This window comes from Nipponia nippon, unplaced genomic scaffold, assembly GCF_047370975.1.
Source record: "Nipponia nippon isolate SJK-2023a ecotype South Korea unplaced genomic scaffold, ASM4737097v1 scaffold_4, whole genome shotgun sequence".
In the NCBI taxonomy this organism is placed as follows: domain Eukaryota; kingdom Metazoa; phylum Chordata; class Aves; order Pelecaniformes; family Threskiornithidae; genus Nipponia; species Nipponia nippon.
Window position 1 is genome coordinate 55,013,197 of NW_028262358.1, and position 21,741 is coordinate 55,034,937.

The 21,741-nt window shown below is 47.2% G+C and overlaps 1 protein-coding gene across 2 annotated transcripts; it reads right to left on the reverse strand.

The window, feature by feature from the left end:
* Positions 1–316: 316 nt before the first annotated feature.
* Positions 317–20,422, reverse strand: ZC3H12D (zinc finger CCCH-type containing 12D). 2 transcript variants are annotated; one of them, XM_087774838.1, is made up of 6 exons: positions 17,213–20,422; positions 13,064–13,503; positions 8,056–8,195; positions 6,788–7,022; positions 4,895–5,001; positions 317–4,182 (listed from the first exon to the last, which is right to left on the reverse strand). In XM_087774838.1, exons 2-6 carry the CDS (start codon positions 13,444–13,446, stop codon positions 3,140–3,142), a joined length of 1,908 nt encoding a protein of 635 aa, XP_087630964.1. In that variant the 5' UTR covers positions 13,447–13,503; positions 17,213–20,422; the 3' UTR covers positions 317–3,139. The 2 variants fall into 2 exon arrangements, with proteins under 2 accessions (XP_087630964.1, XP_087630963.1); XM_087774837.1 differs by lacking the exon at positions 17,213–20,422 and adding an exon at positions 14,037–14,175.
* Positions 20,423–21,741: the final 1,319 nt, after the last annotated feature.

The following is a 21,741-nucleotide window of genomic DNA, read 5'->3' on the forward strand; positions in this document are numbered from 1 at the left end:
GAGAGGTGGGAGGAAGGTACTGTGAGCTACCCAGGACTGGATCGGGTGCGGAGGACCACCTCCTTCCCCCCTTTTTCTACTGAGGAGCTGTTGCAGGGGTGACTTCCACCCAAGAAGATTTTTCAGTGAAATATTTGTATCTAGTTGCCCTAGCCCCTCACAAAGGAGGGGGGTCTGTGGCTTTCTAACCTTTCGGGAAAGGGTGAGAATAGAGAAGGGAAGAGGAGTCTCTTTTATGACCTTTTTTTTTTTTTTTTTTAAAAAAATCTTAAAATGAATTTGGCAGCTCTGTAAATCTCCCTTAGGAAAGCAGCCCGTCTCCTGGAGGATTGCTCCCACTGCTTCAGTCCTTTTCTCAAAGAGTCTTGACAACCAAAAAGCAAAGAACATCAAGGGCTTTCTGAGCCTATTGGGATTTAAGTATTCATTTTCAACTTGGCAGCAAGAGCTGGAGTCGAATGCGTCTCGGCAGAGATACCAAATAGCAACAGCCTCCTACCCTGCCTGTGCAAAAGCTGCCTGCTCCTTTCTGTTAGCAGCCCCTTCCCTTACCTCAGGAGCTGACAGAGCCAAAAAGAAATCCTCCTGCCTTGGAAAGTGCAAAAGGCTCTGCAGCAGAGTCCTGAGCCCCAGATGCTTGTGCTGTGGTGAAATAACGACACAGTCTGTGCTTTCCGTGGGCTCTCGGCCAGCGGCAGAGTTCCCCTCAAGCAGGCAGTGACACAGCACTGCTGCTGGGCTGCCCTTCGAACAAAAGCTCCATGAGAAAAACCCGCTGGTGAGCAGAAGAGCCAAGAGAAATCAAGTTCTGTTTAGCGCCAAAGTCTGATGCATTTTCTCAGACGCTTTCTCAGCAGAATGCACACTCTATGTATTTTACTGAAAGATTCCCCAGTAAATAAGACAGAAATGAAAGAAAAGTAAGTTACTAAACATCGAGAGAGGGTTTTGAACAACCATCAAATTCCTGTGCAACCTCAAAGGAAAAGGAGAAAAGCTTGCGCACGTCTCCAGCAAGCCGAGGGCACTATATAAAGGCAGTGTGCCAGTTTTCCTCTAGATTTTAAATGCTTTCTGTATTGAAATATGTAACATACGTTCCAGACGTAAAAATAAACGTTGACGTGTACGGTTCTCTCCTGCTCCGTTGCTGTGGGTATATTTTCTGAATGCTGTCATTTGGGACTTGCTCTGTTTCAGCATGTGGAAGGGTTTTTTTCCACTCCACATCGCACTTTCCCTGTGAGTGTATCTCTGTGTACAGCAGTAGCTGGGGCAGCTCTGGTACAGGTTGTTAAGCAAGCCCATGAGCCTGGCCTTGCATAGGCGCAATATATGCATTTAGTCCGTGAAATGTCTCAGGTCGCTTCAATGTGTTACGTGTGGTGCGGGGCGTGTTTCAGCGCAACTAGCGATGGCTGCAGAACTCGAGTACTTTTCAAATCGTTTCACAGGGCGTTTATTCCGTACGTTTGTTTTAATGTCATTTCTAATCTTTATGTAATATGCAGTGGATAAATTTATAAGCCATTCTGGTGATCCCAGTATAATATCTCTATATTATGACTATAATTAGTGGAAAATTCATGACATGTGGAAAAAACTATCACGTTCTGTGAAGATAAATCATACCTCCAAGTTAGAATTTCTTGCAGCCAACCACATGGCCGTAAGAGACTGAACCGATACAGTACACCTATTTCCCGAAGACTCTTTAAACGCCACCTCCAAAAAACAGCTGCTGGTGGTTTCCAGAGGGAAAGAGGTTTAACTATTATCACTTTAAAAAATGCATCATGTGTTAATGTCCCTAAAGGCAAATTACTACTCCTTAGTCATCTTTTCAAAAGGAAGAGAATTCAGAGTTGTCAGCGAGGGCCATGTTTAATTCCTGCCCAGGCCCAACATCACCGACTGCCCTTCAGAGAAGAACCTAACAGAGAGACTGCAGAGTCAGAAAGTTTGTAAGTTCTACCCGAACGCTGGACTTGATGAAGCATCAGTGCTAAGAGGAATGGAAAAAGAATTAAAAAAATCAAAACAAACAAAAAAAGAAAAAAGACAACATTATTCAGAGCATAAAGTGTTCTAGATGACCATTTTATAATGTATTAAAGCATTTTTAAAACATGTCATATTGACATACTCAAACTTTGGTATAATGCCAAAAACTTTCAGGATCAACCTTAATATTTGGATTACATCCTGAAGAATTCAGTGGAATAATGCAGAGATTAGCAGCTTTACAGCTTACTGAAAATCAAACATGTCCCAACAGAACACGGTTTAGAAGTTTGTAATCATAAATCAGCTCTATAATTGCATTATGGGACCACGTTTGGTAATTAAGCGTTAAGTCAACAATAGTTTTCTTGTTTGGTACAACAGAGGCATTTTGAAGCCCCTCCCCCCCGCCCTTGGTATCATCTGTGCCAATTCAAAAACAAAGAAACAACCCTGATCCCTCAGTCCACATCGGGACTTATACTGCAGATGACTGCCCTGATTTGACTTGTATTGTGCGTGATTCCTGAGAAAGGTACCTGCGGCTGTCTTCAAGTGCTCTGGAGTATCTCCACCACCTCTGATAGTGATCCTGTGGGCTCATAGCATTGGTTTATAAATAGGAGATGTCTTTGAAAGCTAGAAGGCAATAATATGCACCTGAAGATGCCTTCTAGCAGAGAGCACAGGCCAGGTGAATAGGGCAAATTACTTTTCTGTGCTAGCTGAGCAAGTAGTCATGGGGGTCTATGGAGAGCCTGTTACTGGGACCCATGGAGCATGGTTCTTTTACGGTAGCTGAACAGTAGGTTTAGACTTTAAAAGCATGTCTAGTGTTTCAAGGCATTAATGAAGATCTATGCCACCCTGAAACCAGTCACCAGTGAGGTTTAAATGCTGACAGCCCGGTTACCCCGAGCCCTCCTGTTCACTTCCACGGGAGATGAATGCGATCCCTCTGCAGTGAGCGGCAGCCTTTTCCCTTGACCTGATGCCCCATGCAACATAGCTGGTTGATGCTTAGACTTGTGCTCCTGCAACAGCTATAACCCTTGCCATAAAGCCCTTTAATAACACTTCATTAAGCCTCAGCTTTGTGCTCCAGGCTCGTTGGGAAAGTTTTGATCTGGAGGCTTCACAAGTTTCTGTGTCTTTGAATCAGTAAAGTCAAGCTAGCAACATCCTTGATATCGGGGTACAAAGCCATGATGTGGTTCAACTCGCCGTAAGGGAAAAGGGAGCACAGCTCCCTGTGTATGTGTGCTTGCTGGGCAGAAGGTGGCCTTGCAGCTGGGGTGGGCCAGTAGTCACCATAAGAGGCATCGGGGTAAGCATGGGCTTTCTGGAAGAAGCCCAGCCCGTTGCTGGAGTCTAAGAGAAAGGGCTGCCGTGGGGGCCGGCCGGGGAAAGAGTGCTGCTGCTGCAGCTGGTGCTCGCTGTACAAGTGAAGCGGGTCAGGGGGAAGAGCTGCGGACTGCGGCAAAACATGGTGCTGAGTCTCCAGGACCTGTTTGCGCTGAGCACCATCAGGGATGTAGCGGCTCCTCTGACCCATCCCGTGCATGCCACAGCGTTCCTGAGGCCAGCTGTGGTCTGGGCACATCCCGCCCCGCGTGGGCGGGAGCACCGTTTGCTGGAAAGGGCATCCCGGTAGGCAGGTGTGGTCCAGGCTATGGGGGTGATGAAGCGAGTATGGGTTGTGCCTGAGGTCACCGCAGTGATGAGGACTGTCTGTCACCTCTCTCTCCTGAGAGGTACGTATGGACCGATTGTAACCGTAAGTGTCATCACTGACGGACAGCGCTGACATCTTCTCCAGGAGAGGCTGCTCTCGCAGTGGCTCTGGCTGTAGCAAACGCTGGTCCAGCCCCAGGTCAGTGCCGGGGCCACCAGCCCAGGCGCCGGACGGCTGCTCACAACGGCTCCCCGGGGACCACCCTGGGTAGCAGGAAGACCCTGCACAGCCGCTGGCTTCTCGCAGCGTTTCTGCGCAGGCGTCAGGCAGTGCAGGCTCTCCTCTGGTCCTGTACGCTGAGCGGTTACGCTGCTCCTCCTCTTTCCCCAGGCTTAATGGCACCTTTATTTTGGCCCTGAGCTCATCAGCAACCGAGAGCTGAGCTTGATGTGGCCTCTCCGGGTGGTAATATTTGCATTTATTGCCATAGGTGCATTTTTTACCTGAAAGAATCAAAAATCAAACAGGAGGTTGTTGCTGGCACCCACGTCGATTAATGTACTCATCGCTTTTCCCAGCGCTGTGCGTTTGCAAGGGTGGGGTGAGGACAAACAGTGAAGAGGGGAAGTGCTGTTTTCCAGTTCAGTACTTTTGACCCCAGATTTAAATGTTGCTGACCTAAATAGCAGGGTGAAGCAGCAGGGAAAGGAAGTTTCTGCTATTTTGGAAGTGTCTGAAATTCATTTAAGTTCCGGTTGCTGCACTTGATGGGCTGGGAGACCTTCTGCTACAAAGGGTCGCTTTAAAAAATAGTATAGAGATTTACTTCTGAGAAATCTCCACGTTACTGGAAAGCTGTCCTGGGAGGGGAGAGCATTTGGATGGCCTTTCCCAAGTGCTGTAATGGAAATCCACCCTGGAATGTGAAAAGCGTGTGCAGGCTGGGGGAGGTCAGCATGGCCACGGTGCCTGGTTTGGGTGCTGCGCGCAGGTAAGGATGGAGGAGCCAAAACCAGCTGCTGCCTTTGCTGAGGCTGAAGCCACTTAAGCAGGAGGGGAAAAAAGCATCACCCTGGCCAAAAACTCTACCACACAAAGCGCCAAGTAGGACAGCACGTGGCAACGGCGCTTGCCCTTAGCCGAAGGAAAGCGCCGCTAGGCAGCAAGGGGCAGGAGGAAGAGGGGTGGCAGCTCACAGCACGGAGGGAAACCCACCATAGGGGCAAGGCTGCCACTTTGGGTCAGGAAGCACCGGCTGTTTGCTGAGGAAGTTGTTAAGCGTGGGTCCATGCCGGCCTAACGGGTCATCAGGAGGCATAAACCTGAAAGAGGAAAAAGTCACAGGGGTAACAAAGCTACCTTGAGCTTTTGGAGCTAAAGTGCCCTCACAGCTTGTGGCACGTTTAGGGCAGAAAATCCTTGCGATCCTTTTGTAGCCTGGCCTTCAGGAATCAGGCTGCACTACTAGACACAGTGCCTTCCTGCCTGCCAAGCCAATACTTCAGCTTCATGTAGTTGTTTTTGCCTAATAAAACAACTGGGAACCCGGGGCGGCTTGGCGCAGCTCTGGCCGGCCGGCAGCCCCGGCCGTTACAGCATCGCTTCCTTTTTCTCTGAAGCAGCAGCAGCAGCAGCAAACTCCTCTGTGGTCCCAGCACTGCGATCCTCACCGGCAGCTCCCTTCCACAGCAAACGCGCTTTTCTCTTACTAAATACTTGTAGGAGAATGAGGTTTAAAAAGCCAGTGGTTAATTCAGAGCTACAGCTGATCATGCATGTGGTGTGATAAACAAGCCCAGCCTTTTTCAAGGATTCAGTAAAGGCTTCCTGCTACAAGGCCTGCAAAAATGCTCCAATAAAACTGTTTATTCTTCTATGCCAGTACCCGAATGTGATGCTTCAGGAAGAAAACTAATCAGCATCTCTGAACTTGTTTGCAAACGAATCTGCACTGCACCCACCCATGGAACAACCCTCTGTTGGATGAAGGGAGTCACAGGCAGGAGGGGAAGGGAATTTGTTCACCTGCACCCCCCCTGCACCACCAGGAGTTTGTTCATGTGCATAATGGGACTGAAACCTCCAACTTCAGGCTGTGCTTTTTGAGAGGTTCCCAAAGCTGTGCAAGAAGGTCCCGCTCAGACTACTCAAACGAGCTTCAGAGTAGCAGCTAGACTTTCTGAGGGAAGGGTTCTGAAAAGATCTGGCAATCCCTATGAAACAGGAAGGAAAATATCATATAAATACTTGTAACCCGTTAGTAACTAGGGAAGAAGCCTGGTGGTAGTTGGAGATAATGGACTGGAGCTTCAAGAAAGACAGTATGCTGATGTTCAGCGACTGCATTTCGGTGAACAACGTGTTACAGGGAAACCGAAACCCAGTGCCAAGCGCTCCCATCCAGTTTTGGCGGTGGGAGAGCCACGTCTGCATCCTGACCCACGGAGAGTGCCACTGTGTGCGGCGCCTTCTCCGCTTGGACTCGCCCGCGCACATGGGATGTCTGCACGTGCGTTTCCCCGGCCAAACTGACTGCTGACAAGCACCTCTGCTAGTAGGAAACTCAGACAAGGTTAGTACCTACAGACTGAGGAGCACACGGCTCAGCCTCACTGGCGTGGTGCAAGTGCCTTAATGAAAACCTTCCCCAATGGGGATGGTTAAGGGGACAGAGAGACCAGCTTCTTGTCTCTCTTCTAGAAAGTTATGACTAGAAAAACATAGGAAAAGGTGCTGCTCTGCCTTGTAGGGGCATTGAAAATACAGCCAGATAGCCAGCCTCCTCTCACTGATTTAATTCTGTTACCCTGCTACAAAATAGAAATGAAAAGATACCAGGCCTTGGGTTAACATCCCAGTTTGGATTGGAAAGAAGCTGGTCACTAATGTTGCCTTTCAAATAGAAAAGTTCACTGAAGAGTGACTGGGGGGTTTTAGACCAAAGCTGAGGGAGCAGGAACTAAGGACACGAGATAAGAAAAGTTGCAGTAAATTCTCTTCAGAAAAAGGCTCGCCTACTCTGCCACTGGTGGGAGGTGCATTGATGCTGGAGCTGAGTTGGCCCCTAACGTTTAAATTAAAGATTGCTTAACAACAACTGTCTCTTACCTGTTACTGACAAAAGAGTACATGAGTAGTCGCTGCTCAATAAACCATTTCCACTCGGGGTTTTCATTCTGGAGGTCCCGGTAATGGTCATTGGAAACAATGACTCCATCTTTCTCATAAGCAACTTTCACTATATAGCGATCGTCGTAGCAAACGACCCTCTTGCCTTTCACCTTCCGGGATGGGGTGTACACAAGGATCGATTGCTTTTCAAGCTCTTCAAGAATGTGCTGATCTGGTGGGGTGGTTGGCAGAAATAGGAGGGGAAAAAATAAAAATACAAAAATAATCAATTAATAATGACCAGGTCTCCATCTTGTGCTAGAAGCCTACAGGAACGTAAAGATGTTCCAGCCTTTTAGGCAACTTAAAGCGGTGTGATTTTCAGATGCGCTGATATCTGGTGATTACTTGGCAACTTGAAAATCGGGTCTTTTACAAAAGCATCTAATCTTAAAATCTGAGATACCTTTTTTAATTTTTAAGCCTAATCCGTAGAAGGCTGGCTTGAATTCTACACCAGAGATACGCTGAACCCCTGTAGTTCCCTTTTTACCCCACTAGATGCTAAAAGGCTCATCACCAGCCCTGGTATGAGCGTTACTGGGAGATACAATGTGCCTGATTGATAAAACAAACAAACAAACAAACTTCTTTTGCTGCCGTTGAGGACACTCTGGCTTCTTGGCATTCCTGCTACACAGAAGGCAGATCCCCAGCCGCCTCAGCTGCAGCTGCAGATGCCAAGCTGCTGGCAGAGATCTGGCAGATCTATTTCCAAACAAACTAAATCTTGCCGCCCTCCACAGACTTCAGATGGTGCGTCTCCTTCTCCTGGAAGAGGAACCCGTGTAGCTCCTGTATCAGGGAAATAGGCTAACAGCTAGCAGTCACGCAGTAGTGAACCCTTCGGATACTGCTGCCTTTGGATAATGCGTGAAACAGTGTCATGGTCTCCTGGCTGGCCTTGAAAGCTCTGCAGACTTGTTGCGAGCTGGCAAACTCACTCTTTCTTTAACCCAGCTGGCAGCAACTTGTGCTTCTAAAGCAGAAGGCTCAAAGCAGTGTAACAGAGCCTTGTATGCAGTTTTAGCTGCTAACCAGGAGCGTGCAGCAATAAATTAATGACTCATTCAAGTGATGGAAACCTGACACACAGCTTGCACTGTGCTTGTCTTCACAGGGCAAAACCGTACTGGACTCTTTGCACCCCCTGCCTCCAAACTGCACCTAATGGTTGCCAAATTATGCCCAGGACGGTGACCTACCTGCAATTGGACTATCTTGTCGAGGGGGCTCCTTTCTCCAGAGTGGGACAAAAACCTTGATGTACGTGTGCCCCCTTTCTCGAAACCAATCCACTGCCAGCTGAATGCCCCAGCAGGAGAACACCTCTTTGTTTCCGTGACTATAAAAAAAAGGAGGAGGATGGTGAAGCAAAGCTTTCAAGACGCTTAGAGTTCTCTTTAACTGAGCCAGTAACAAAAAGGCAAAACAAACAGCTTTTGTGTCATTCACCAGTTTCCAAGAAATCAACCTGGCAGGGTGTCCTGGTTGGACGGATCCAAACACCTCCTCCAGTGGAACCAGAAACTTGTTATCCGAAGCAGTTTTGCTACTTAAAACCAGAGGTAGCCTACCCCCCATTTCTATGACCTGCCTGCTACCCAAGCCTGTTCCTTCCATCTGCATCTGGATGGACTTGGATCCTAAAGTACCAGCAAGATCTTAGGCTGCGTCAGACCTTTCATGTGCCTTGTCTGATAATAGTTTGAGGAGTGAGAGTTTCTTCCAGCAGAAGCAGAAACCCACGAGGCTTTCCCATGGGAAATAAAACGTGGGAATTTTCTTCTGTGGTAACAGTGACATTAAGGATTTTAATACCTGAAGCAGCTGCAAGTGTGATTACAGGTCATTCTGCTGCTGACCTCTTTTGGAAACAGGAGTCAAACTATGGGGGAAGGAAACCTGTAAGAGGCAGGGTGGGAAATATGGAGAACCTATCCCAGGACAGCAAAAACAGGGCAAGACCTCAGTGGAGATGGCCACAGGCACCTCAGGCCCATCTTTATCTTGCCCTAGTTGGTGGATTTTGTCTTCATTGCATAGAGGGGTAGGAAAGCCCTAAGACAGGTGCTGTAGAGGATGCAGGCAAGGCGGGTTCTGGAGAATTATCAATATTCAGAGCATGACACAGAAAGCAACCTCAAGAAAAACAATTAGAGGTGATATATCCTTCCTAAGTTTCTCCCCCCCGCATTGAAAGTTCTTACTGCTTGTCATTCTCTTATCTAAAACTTGAATACAGTGCAGTGCACGTGTAAAGGAAGGTAACTTGTTAAATACCTCTACACAAGGAAACAAAAATAAACTCTACACAAAGTCTTAAAATGGATGAACACGCTCACAGTATCTACAGAAATCTCATCCTTGTACTTTGAGCTTTCTGGATAATATGACCATAGTCTCACTCAGGCTTTCACCTCTGGATGATGCCAGAGTCTTAAATGCCTCTCTCCCCACCATCCACCAGGAATTCAAATCTAGGTTCTGCCTGCATCAGCCTCATAATCAAAGCTCCATCTTACACTTATTAAAAGTTTCAGTGCTGAAATGGTGACCACAAATGAAAAATAGCGCAGTTCAGAGGAAGAAACCCAGTTGTTTATTAATAGCTACCCGGGCAATAGGAAGTCTAAAAAAAAAAAAAAAAACAACCACCAATAATAAATGGTCTGAAGTGCTCGACACATCTAATCTCCATTCAAGAGCAACTGTTTTGTTCGGGTTTAAAGGATAGGATCTACTCAGGACAGGTATAAAGTCACCTGGACAGGTGAATTGGAAGTCTAGGTGACTTTTTCAGATAGCTGCCTTTAAAAGGAAGTCTAGGTACATCTTTAATACCACGGCTCAAACAAAGTTCAACAACAGCCTGCTTTTACATTGACTATCCATATATATATAACCTTGTCAGCTTTAGAAAAGTAATTCTAGATGTACCCCCAGTGCAGAAGGTAAAGCACTCAAGCACAGGTGATTCGCCCAAAAGGACAAGCAGAACAAGTGAGAAGAGGCACCTGGAATTGTTTCTCAGCGTTATCACTTAATCCAGTTGCTGCTATATTGCTACAGCCAAACCTGGGGAACGTGTACCTAAAACAGTACGTACACGCACGGTGGGCTGCAGCGTCAACACAACTGAACACCAATGTCTGCCGTGCAATGGAGCAGGGGCTTTAAAACTTTACTTTCTCCCTGCATGTGCTGCCTGACAACAGACTGGCATCTGTCAGTCACCTTTCCCACGCACCCCCATAGTCCGTGGACCATGACTGATCTGTCATAACTCAGTCCCACCTCTCCCCCTCCTGCCAGCAACAGGATACATTGCATTTGGGTCACAGATCAGAGGGCCCATCTCTTAGAAACTGAAGCAGCAATTTGGCCTCACTGTGACTCCGGCAATTAATCTGTAATTAGCATGCAGTGGTTCCTTTTTAAATTGTGCAATTCCAACCCCTTGAGAAGAAGTTTAGTCAAAACAACTCCTTTTGAAAACTGGAAATGGCCCCATCTCCAGCTGGTCACGACACAGCATCAGCCACAGCTTTGGCAGAAGGGAGAGAGCCTAACACAGGACTCCACTGGCCTAGGAAAAGGCCTCTCTACCTATCACAGCTTAAAAACTAGGTGTGAGTGCAAGCACTAGACTAGGTAGCCTCTTTCGTGTGCAGTGAATAGGGTTATGACAGTTCCCTTTTCATATTAACACAACTCCATTTGTTTTTTTCCGCTAGCCTTGCTAAACCATCCTGCCCGCTTCCCATGGATAGGCTGGCAGACGGATAAGTTTTTCATTGCATCTGATGGAAACGCAAAGTGTACTGAGACGCTTGACTAGTCAGACTGGCTGAAGGCAGGGTTATTTTCCATTCAGTTTCTATGGAGAGGCCAACTGATGATTGGAGGCTGCCAGCTCACTCACATTACCCTGGGGCATGTACATCCTTTTCAAAACCTTGCAGCCCACAATGGGCCCTCAATGCCAGCTCTGAAATGCTCCAGAAACACCAATCCAGCAACAATTCCCAGCAAGAAAACCTAACATCCCTTTTCCCTGACTTCTGCAAACAGGCCTTCTCCATCTGACAGCAGCAAACCAGAAAAATTAAAATGAGGATACCGAAAGCACTCACCAAGCCCATCCCATTAGCCAAAGTAAATGCCATTCAGCACTGCTTTGGAAAGGCATCCAGGAGAGGAAAGCAGCTCCTTGCAGGCTGCTTCGGTTCAGTACGAACTGAACTGACAGGCTCAATAGTCTTCATCATCCAAGTAGCCTTTAACTTTATCAAGACAGAGGCTGGGGATGTCTGAGAGAAGCTGTAAAACCTTTGCCTTTCTGAAACTCAGAAGTACTTCACATTCCTCTAATTCCTTTCAGGTGAAAGACAAGGAATCCACAGCAGAACACCAGCCTTCAATAATCTACCAGGCAAACATCTCTCAGACTCATATTTTGGAAACTGGTCTACAAAAAGATTTAAATTTTACATGCCAGAAGCACATGTGGCTTCTTGAAAAACCCATTTAGGTGGGCATGCGGTTTAGAAAAGCAATACAACGTGCTAGCTCAAGCCACTTGCTGCACATACCTGTAATGACATTTGTTTTAAATAATCTCTGTCTAGCAAGCTCCCGTCCATGGGCTGGCGCAGCAGGATGATCTAGGAGCTTTCCCAGAGTACTCCAAGCCCAAAACAGGCACTATCTCATTAGCCACCAACCTACTCTGGGCTCCTGCTCAGTGGCAAGGGTGCATCTTCTGCCATCTTAGAAACAATGCTGTTCTCTGCCTTGCCTGCCTATGCCTGCTCTAAAAAACCCTGGTAAATTGGCGAGGACAAGGTTGTGCCAGGAGAATGAAGGACATGGCCAGTCAGGGGTAGTATTGCCCCTAACACAATGAAAGGGTAGGCGCTCAGCTCAGCTGCTCTGCCTGAATGGGTGCCCATTTCTTTTGCAGAGAGGCAAGAAGGACACCTTAAGGAGGGTCTAGGGTGAAAACGCAAATGGGGGCAGGAGATCCTAACACCTGGCTACCAAGGTCATGGCCCAGCCAAGGCTAAGCGATTTTGCTCTGTTGTGTATTTCTCACTCCTCGTGAGCTGCCCTGACCGAGGAACCCCTCGTTTTCGGATGGGATTTCTCCCTTCATCCAGAAGATGGCATAATTTGCTTAGCCTACAGTTGGTCTGGATTTACTTGTCCCCTTTGCCCTCTAACCAGAGGGGATGTGGTGTCATCTCACCTCACACCAAAGCCAACCGAAGAAGGAAGCCCTCCTCTGCCCTATCCCAACCTGCAAGGACAGGCTTGGCCATGCTGAGCGGGAAGGGAAGTTAACAGGGAAAACCGGTGGATAGCCAGCACGCCCTGGACTCCCGACTGCTGGGGCCTCTGACCGTTCATATGGCTCAGGCAAACAGAGGCCAACCCACGACTGTCTTTGGCCTTCCCATCCACATGGACGTGCCAGGCTCCCCATCGGTAAGAGCGCTTTCACAGTGTCAGGGCACTGCTTAGGAAATGTAGCTGGCCAGGATGGGTTGCTATGACATTTTCCAGAAACAGAATTAATTAAGGAGGAAATGAGACTATTCAGTACAGGTCAAGTATCAATTCCCTGATATTTCCATAAAAACGAAGCCAAACCCAAAATGAACAAAAATAGACAAGCCGGGAACATTGTTGGGGTTTACTTGCAAAGTCAAAACAGTACAGCTGTGATGTTGTTAGGAGCCACATCCACCTGTCTTTATTTTCCCTCTCCTTCTTAGGTTAGGTGGGCTGTTCTGTCTATCAGTTTTTCCTGGAAACACCTCAGCATACAGATTTAGAAATCCTAGGTACCCATTTGAAAAGGCACATAAGCATCAGTGGTGAACTAAAAGGGAGGGAGAGCTGCTGAATCATGCTGCCATAAACAGTAGTGGTTAGCTAGCTGGTGGCTTACGAAAGGTCAAACTGCAGAGCGAACCAGTGATTGCGCTTGGCGTGCGTATTTATGGGCATAGAGACAGCAGGTCCCCAGAAGCTGTGCCTCAGCCAAAGAACAGGAATAAGCAGTGGTTCGTACATTATACATCAAACATATCAATGCACCTCTCACCTGAAGAAGAAACAGACTTCAAGCCAGCAGCTTTAAAATTCAAAAGCTTCAGAGGAAGAGAGATCCCTTTTAGGATCTCTGTTTTAGGAAGCAGAGCTTACCTCATTGCAACATTGCTGCCATCGATCACAATGGGTCTCAAATGATTGGAAGAATCACCTTCATCTTCTCCAAGCCACTTCGACCCCGGCGAAGCGCTACATGAGCCACGGGCAACAAGTTTTAGCGGGGAAGGCTGAACCTGGGCCTCTAGAGCTTGAGGTTTGCTCCCCATCCGAATCAGCTCTTTCAGCACATCATCCTCCAGGGCCTCTTGGCCCAGGTTCTCCAGCACTTTGCAGATGTCCTGCTTACCATAGCCCAGCTTGCAGAAAAAATCCAGCTTGCTCTGGTGCACTTCCACCCCTGCCGCAGAAACTCTTCTGGAGCGTGGTGGCACTGGCTTGCTAGAAAGTGAACTGGCCAGTGCCATCTTAGCAGGCATTTACGTTCCTTTAAACACAGTGCTCCTCTCTTCCCAACTTCATCCAACAGGCATCAGCTTTAGGTAGGGGAAAGATTAGAAACAACAAAATTCAAGCGTTAAGGAAGAACGTGCAATCTCGGTTATTTGCCTAGTGCTCAGCAAAGAGACTGACTGATCAGCTGTCTTCTCTCAGCATTAAAGCATTTTCCTGGTCCACTCTGATTTATAAAAGCCCTGGAGCGTCCCGTGCAATCTCTGTCACTCTCCAGGCATTATGTCAGGCAGGTGTCATCCTGCTTCAGGAGCTGTGCAAGCCCGGCTGGCTACAGACACGCTGTATGCGTAAGTTTGTTCTTCAGACTTATCTCACAGGAAATGATATAAAGCGCGGTGTAACCGGGGATTTTCAGTTTGCTCAGTGTGGTTTGTGAGGCACAGATAAAAATCTGTCAAATATTGTTGGATGAGCTCAGATGCCATAGCAACGTAACAAGTATAGCAAATTTCATCGAGTGATTTAAGGAAACGTGTTGTTTGCAAAGTAGCTGGGAACTCTGAACTTTTTTTAATAGTTTTGTCTTTCCTAGTATGTGTATACACAGACATACCTTATGAAATTCTGTCACTCGTCTGTTCTGATGATGCCTGAGTTACTCTTTTCCTGTTATTTGCTATTTCAGTGAGGGCTTTTACGTTCAGAGAAGCGGCTTGTTTTTTGAAAGGTGCCTGGGCAGCGGTTGGAAGCAGGCAATCTGAAAAGCAGTTTCAATTTCACTTATATTTATTGTCAAGAGAAACTGGTAATTCAGAAATGAGTGTGCAGAAGTAGCAGAAAGCTACTTCAAGCTTCTCCAGAACTGCACTGTTTACATTTCTGGTCTACCCAGTAAATGAAGGTGGTGGGTAGCATACGCAGGCATACCCAGAGCTGCTTCAGCCCAACAAGCGTGACGAGAGCAGGACATACACGGTGACTGCTCAGCCATCAAGCCAAACGCCTTCCGTCACTGTTGGCACGCTTGCACCGGAGCTTCTCTCACCACATCTCTGCAGTTATTGGTGCTACCTGGATAAAAGCTGTGACTGGTTCATCTACCCACGTTGTAGGACGTAAGGGCGGCCCTCTTCCCTTCACTAACTGCGGCCAGCAAATGACGCAGAATTAACTGACCAAACTGCTACCTCCATGACGAGCCCAGAGCCGTAACCATATTGCACCCGCCGGCTCCCCTTCCCAGCCTGCCCTGTACGCTGCCGGCCCGCTGGCCGCTCCCTGCCCAGCAGCGGGCCACTGCGGGAGCTCAGAAGCCAAAACCGCCTGGAGGAAGGCAGGGAGGGACTGGAGACAGGGAGAGGGGCGAGGAGCGTGAGTGCAGCCCCTGCCCAGGGCATTAAGGACTCCCCGGGCTACGGGGAAGAAATCTGCATTGGGTTCAGTTAATTTAAAACTGATTAGTTCAGCAGGAAAACCTGATAATTAGTTAATAACCCCACCCCATGCAACTTGGAGCTTTACTTTTCTATGTAGCCTTATAACTTCCAGGTATTCTTCTGTGGAAGAAATCTGGCACTCTGTTAAAAGTGACAAATAGCATCAGTAAAATAAAAAATACCTTAAATATTTCATATACATAAGGGGAAAGCAGCTACCATGTGTATTTTTCCATCTAAACCAAATCGTTGCTTATTTTAGCCAGTGAGCTTGACCGTTTTCCTCACAGCACAATCCACATGTGTAACAGTTTTTACATCCTGTCCTTGTTTTTAATTCATGGACTGAAGATGAAAAGGAATTTGCCTGCTTTTTCATTACTGAAATGATTTCTCAGCTTTGAAATAGCTACTCTCTGAACTGAAATCTATTAATGTATCTTTGTACCCAAATACAGCTGAAGCTGTCACAGTTGGGCTAGCGCTGTAGCAAGCCCTGCTTCCAGGTGTGCAGTCAGTGGCTCCAAACACTTAACATGTACTACTTGATTTTTTGTTTGTTTGTTTCTAGATTGTTTTAATTAATTATTGTAAGTGAAAAACTTTAGTTGCTATCTGTCCTCAGGTAGAAAAGAAAATATTTAATACATATTTTAATAGCCAGCACTACTATTTTTTAAACTTGTACTTCTATCTCTTCTGATGCTTTTTTTTTTACATATATCAGAACAACACTTTTCCACGTTAGCATCACGTTGTGGTGTATGTGTTTGTCCTGGATTTCATCAGAAAGCAGGTTCAATTGAATGCAGAGGCCATGTCCGTCTTGCGGCGCACACCTCGCGGCCCACGTCAGCAGCAGCACACGCGAGCACGTGCTGGATGAAAGCTGCTCACCGCACGGCTTTCCCAGCTCCATCCCAGGAAGCCCCGAGCCCGCGTATCCCGGCACGCAGAGGCAGCGTTTTGCAAGGCGCAAGGTTGAAAACCCCGCAGTCACAATATTACTTATTTTTAATATATGGCCAAACTGCAGCAGAAAGGGAAATGCGGAGCTCGGGGTTGCTGCCTGCGGTTGATACGATGCAGTATCAGCCTTCACTAGCGACACGAGGGTTCTGCAAAGTCAACCACTGGCTTTCTGCTGCAGTTTGGCCATATATTAAAAATAAGTAATATTGTGACTGCGGGGTTTTCACCACAGAGAGAACAAGTTTGAAACCCTGAGATGAAAGCCTTGGTCACAGCCAACACTGAGGTCACCCTTCTAAAGAGAGAATTAAAGGATAACGAAATCACTAGCTTACACCTTAGTAAACAGTAGCATGCCCAAGTCCAACAGGTCAGTTGGGTGCTTATAACCAGCAAAAAAACATATGACGAGGAGAAATTGTGCATCACAGAGTCCAGCTTTTCCTATCACAGACAAACAGGTTGTGAAATCCCGTTTATGAACTTTATGACCTTCGTTTTCCAACTACTTAGATTTCCTCCTGCCACTTTCCCCCCCTCATGTCAGCAGTCCCTGTTGGGAAGCTGCTCTCGTTTTCCCTCCGCTGAGAGCCGAAGTCTTCTCATTGCCTGGCTAAATTTATCCCCAGGTAGTTGTGTGCCCATACTATGGTCTAGCTTAAAAAGCACCCCCCTCTCTCTGCGGTGTTGTGCCCCCTCTTGCATACCCACCTGCACACGGACTGGCTTTAGTGACTTCTCCGAAATTCTATTTTCATCTTAATAGTTTAGCCATAAAAAAAAAATTATATTTGACCAAAAAATTGAGAGACCTGTCAAGGTCTTCTGTCTTTTTTATCCTTCAACAGATTCAGAAAATTAGAAAATAATAAATTCCAAATTTTTGTAAAAAATGCGAGCAGGCGCAGAGGGGACACGGCCCCAGCTGGACCTGGCATTGGTCAAGACAGAGCAGGTTTGGGGCTTCTCTAAACCAGACGTGCATGCTGAGTAACACCGGGAGCGCAGCAACAGCTCCTTGCCACGTTCGTGTTCCTCCTCACACCTTAGGTCTGGGCCGCCTCTCCTTCCTCCTCTCTGCCCGAGAACCACGCCACAAACCACCTCAGCCTGCCGGCCCATTCGAGCCCTTCCACGAGCTGTTTCTCTGAAAGAAGACGGGCTGCTCTGCTTTCAGAAAAATAAGAATTTTTACTTTCCCAAATTCCAGATACATATAAACTCTTAATAACAAGACCAGCCATTTGTTGTCTTGATGACTAAGAAAAGATTCGCCTTTTTCTTCCCCACCTTCCCCGCTGCGTTTGCCAAAACCCACAAAAGCAAACATCCCAGCGAGCGAGCCGTACTCTCAGGTAGCCCTGCTTGCTCTGCACCTTACCTGACAGCTGCGATTTCTGCGTCCCAGCAGCACCGTCCCACCATTCGCGGGCCAGAAGCTGGATTCGGAGCAGCCCGGGGCTCACAAGGAAGTCGTCAGCCCGTATCTAGAGGCTTTATGGCAAGGCTGATGTCAACTGAGAGCAAACAAGTGCAGTGAGCAGGTTGGAGCTCATTCTGTAGGAAGGTTTTACTTCCTCATTTGCCTGGCCGAGCTCTCATTTAACTCTACAAGGTTGATAAACTTTCACTTCATTTTTCAAAAGGAGAGAAAAAAAAAGAGGTTTCCAGTGTGTCTCTGTTCTGAGTCACAGGCAAAGATAGCCCAGCCCACTCTGGAAGGGATCCACAACACTGGGCAGTAAGAAAATGGCATATGAATTCTGGGGCAAGTGAAAAGTTTTCCACCGGGGATGCTTTACCAAGTTATTTCAGTCTCATTCTCCTTCTGACAAATGTCTGACCTTCAGGGAAACATGGAAAAAAATATTTTTAAAAAATCAACATTTTGCTTAGCACCTGATATGGCAAAGCCTCATTCAAACACCTCCACATCTGAGGGAACCTGCTCTGGGAGATTACAGTAAAATATCAAAACCCAAACCAAACCCCCTAACCTACTGGTGCCTTGACTGAAAGACTACTTCAGAGACACGCAGCCTGTCCGCAGCAAAGACCGACAGGCACTTTCCAGTAGAAACCTGAGGTTGTCCTCTGCTTGTTCCTTACCTTGCTGCAAACAAACATACCCCAAGTCCGCTTTTAGGCAGCAGGAAGGGTTGGAGACTCGAGGTGAGGTTAACCTCTGGGACCCTTTGGATGCTGCAGACAGCTCAGCAGGCGCGGTGCCCTCTGCCCACGGGGCCAGGGAGGGTGGAGGTGCCCCGCTGCGGAAGGAGAACACCTCTGCCACTGTCAGAAGGTGACACACCAGAGCAGGGCTGACCTTTCCCGGCCAGAAATTCCCCCCTACTTGCGTACTTTGTGGGAGGAAGCAGGGTGGCCAAACCCTTTGCAGAGACATCCTGTTTAATCCAAAGACTGGTTGCTGGTAAGCAAGCCTTGTCATCGCTTCCCAGCTGGTTCCAGTCAACGGTCATGCCTTTGCATTGCACCCAGGCTCCCGGGAACTCTGTGGGGCCCAGGCTGCCCTGCTGCCGTGCAAAGCAGCGCGCGGGCAGCCACAGGACGAGAAGGGCAGCGCATCGCCTCATCTATCCTGCCTCTGGCACAAGACTTCCCCTGATCCACAAAGGTCTGGCGGGGCAGGTTAGCGGCTGCAGATATAGGAAAGTGTTCCTGAGGACACAACTAAAGAAACACGTTAGTTTGCTGCTGCCCGGACCAGCTATAAGAGCGTAACACCCAGAGCCTTTGACTCCACATCCCTGGAGAAGAAGGATCTTCTTTGCTCCATGTAAACTTGCAGAACGGCACGTACCTCAGCACAAGACCACCACGGAGCAGTGCTACTGGAACGGAAAGAGAAAGTTGCTGTGTTATTTATAATCCAGGAAGGCAACGGAGTAAAGTACATTGCATAGTATCGTTTTAACTCCTACTTCTCAGTAAAACTTTTTTTTTTTTTTTACTACATAAATAAGAACAAACCAGAGTGTATAAAAAGAAACGAGAAGAAAATCAGATAAAAGAATTTTGCCGTCGTCTTTCATTTGTAATGAAATGACTGAACCCATCTACTGTAAAAATCCATGAGCAAAAGACTTCAACATCATTCAAATCGTAGTCAGCCAGGAAGACCCTTACCCAATTCCTGAAATCTGTTAAGGGCCTTTACCTAGGTGATCGCTAGTTGAGAGACAGAAGACCATGCAAAATAAAGGATCATATTTAATTTTTCGGATGATCTCACCAGCGCAGATAAACATTTGAGCGCCCCAGGCTGTGGTTTCATAGACATTTCCTCTCTCTGCTGTGCTCCCGGGCACTGACAAGCACGCTGAGTTTTCCCAGTGCAAAGATTTACGGCTGCCCGGTGGCATTGCTATGTTCAAGAGGGAAAGAGCTGCAGTGGGAGAAGTTTTCAGAGAGGAAGATCCCCCCGCTAATGGATGTTCCTATGTTGAGCTGAAGACTGAGGGTTTCCTGGCTTGTGAAACAGCTAGACCTTCACCCCAAAGAACCATTACCAACGTCAAAGCAAGACGGCCTTGCTGTGGCAGCTCCCAGAGGCTACGGAGAGGACCAAGCATGACTCTCAAGGAGCCTCCCTGTGCAAAACCACTTTCCTGATGGTGTTAGATTTTCATATGGAAAAAAAACTCTCTTGAAACTGGTAGTGTAGAACACCACAGGTGTTTTGGTCTACACACCCCAGTGAGCTATTTGCTTTGCTGAAGGAAACAGTCATTTATTGCATCAGCACCAGAGAAAAGCGTTATTACCATCTTCCTCATCTGAAAAAGTTTACCTGCTGGGAAAATCAGACAAGTGTAGGTGGCCATAGTACCACAGTGAAAATTCTTTAGCCCCTAACCAGCAGAAGACAGTCAGGATAAAGCAAGTGCTTAATCAAATGCAGCTCTATGGCCAGGAACAGTTTAAATACTTCCCGGAACTAATACATTCCCCATCCTGCCTTCAGCGAGAATATCTCCCTACTGCCTTCAGCAAGGCTTGAGTCAGACTCTCAAGCCATACCCCCTTCAAGTCAATCTCCCGGTTCACTAAGAACAAGTCACCGTTACACAGTACAAGCTATGCTCCCCATTTTAAATATGATTTTTACATACCATTAGGCAAAGCCTAGACATTTTCTGCCAGTGAAATTCTCTCCCTGTTGGAGACACTGGAAATTTTGACTTGGAGACGGGTGTTCACCCCCAAAATTTACATCACTAACTTAACAGGTCCTGCTAGAGTGCCGGATCAGTTACTGATGGGCTGTCCGGTATTCAGGCTGGTAAAGGGCCAGTATCGTTAGAAGAGGTATTTTCACATGCTTGCCAGAATGACCACCTTTCTTCCCTCCCCAAAACCATGCCAGAGTAGCGAGCGCTCCATCTGACCGCAGAACAGGGGGAACAGAGAAGAACTGGTTTCCATAGTACAGCCAATGGTAACTTCTTGTACTTCTTGGAAAATTACAATCCCATCTTAAGATCTGATGTAGCAGGATCCCAACTTGTTATTGCCAAAAATATCTGTTTTTCCTCGGCCTCTTATATAAAAAGATACTGCTATTAGTCAAGTGTTTTCCACTGGGCTTATAATAAAAAGTACCTTTTACAATCAGAAAGTCCCAAACAAGTTTCAAGTTCAAAGGCTGCTGCCGTTCAGCTTAAGACTTCAGAAAGCTCTTGGAACCATCTTTCGGCTTCAATGATTTATCGTATGCTTGGAAGACCTAAACCATAATAGGGTTTACTGCTGCCTTTTAACCCAGCTACGCATGTTTAACCAAGATGCTACTGGCTTGCTCACTGAGAAAAAGCACATTCTGCCAGTAACCAGACCACGAGTTTTACACAAAAATACCACCCCGTAGCAAGTATTTACATAATTCTTCATGTAATTTAACATTTTTCAAATTGCTTATACTATCCTTATGTACGCAACAGGTGACTGATAGAATAGGACCGACGTCATCCATGCTCTAGGAAGCTTACAAGCAAAACCTGTAATCCTGTTGTCAATAACATGCAAGATTTATATGAAAAAAATCAGGCTATGGGAGGGCGAGATGAACAAAGATAAGAGCAGCAACAGCGTCAGAAATGCTCTTGAACTTCTTGAAAATTTTGAATGTAACTTCTTAAACATGCAATTAAAAATGCCTGTCCAAATAACTAGGGGGGCGGGGGGGAGGTGCTTTGTTTTGTTTCTTTTGTTTGGGTGGGGTTTTGGGGTTGGTTTTTTTGACAAGTGGAAGGAAGCAGGTACAGCTTTACCTACAGAGAGCGAAGATTCTTGGTGGCCCAGAACCAGGGACACGTGGCACGCTCTTCCATCCATGCCTGGGACTGTGCAGAACAACTCTCCCGGCACACATCCCAAAGGAGAGCGAACACGCCAAGGCACGGTGCCAAAACGGGATTTTGATGAAGAACGCTTACGCGTTGCCGGCTCCCTAACCCACCCAGAGCACAGCCCGGGTTTGTGCTCGGGGAGTTCCATGAACACCCTAACCATCGCTGAGAAAAGAGAACCAGGAAGCCATCAGCGAGAAGGCCGACAGCCACCAGGCAGAGCACGCACCAGGGCGAACGCAGGGTTATCGGGAATGTTTTTGGGTAAGCACTTACCACGTCACCCACGTGGGAACACCAACCACTTGCACACAATCCTTGTGCTACTTCTACTGACTTGTGTGATGCCCGTGGGATTGAAGAGAGATCTCTGTTGCAGAACCCAAAAAGCCTTTAGTGCTTTAAGACCAGACATGGTTTTCATCAGGGCCACCTCAAGCCTACAGAGAACTAAAGGAACTGCAACGCACGACTACAAAATAGGTCTCAAACTTCCTCTTATCTGTGGATTACGACAGCGTACAGAGCCTACATTGTATTT

Bases quoted from the DNA above. Each gene is read 5' to 3' on its own strand.
- ZC3H12D (XM_087774838.1), bottom strand. From the start codon at position 13,446: ATGCCTGCTAAGATGGCACTGGCCAGTTCACTTTCTAGCAAGCCAGTG. The intron at 7,023-8,055 runs GTAGGTCACCGT...CCACCCCACCAG, and splicing joins ACAAGATAGTCCAATTGCAG to ATCAGCACATTCTTGAAGAG. The intron at 4,183-4,894 runs GTGGGTTTCCCT...TGATTCTTTCAG, and splicing joins GTGGCAGCCTTGCCCCTATG to GTAAAAAATGCACCTATGGC.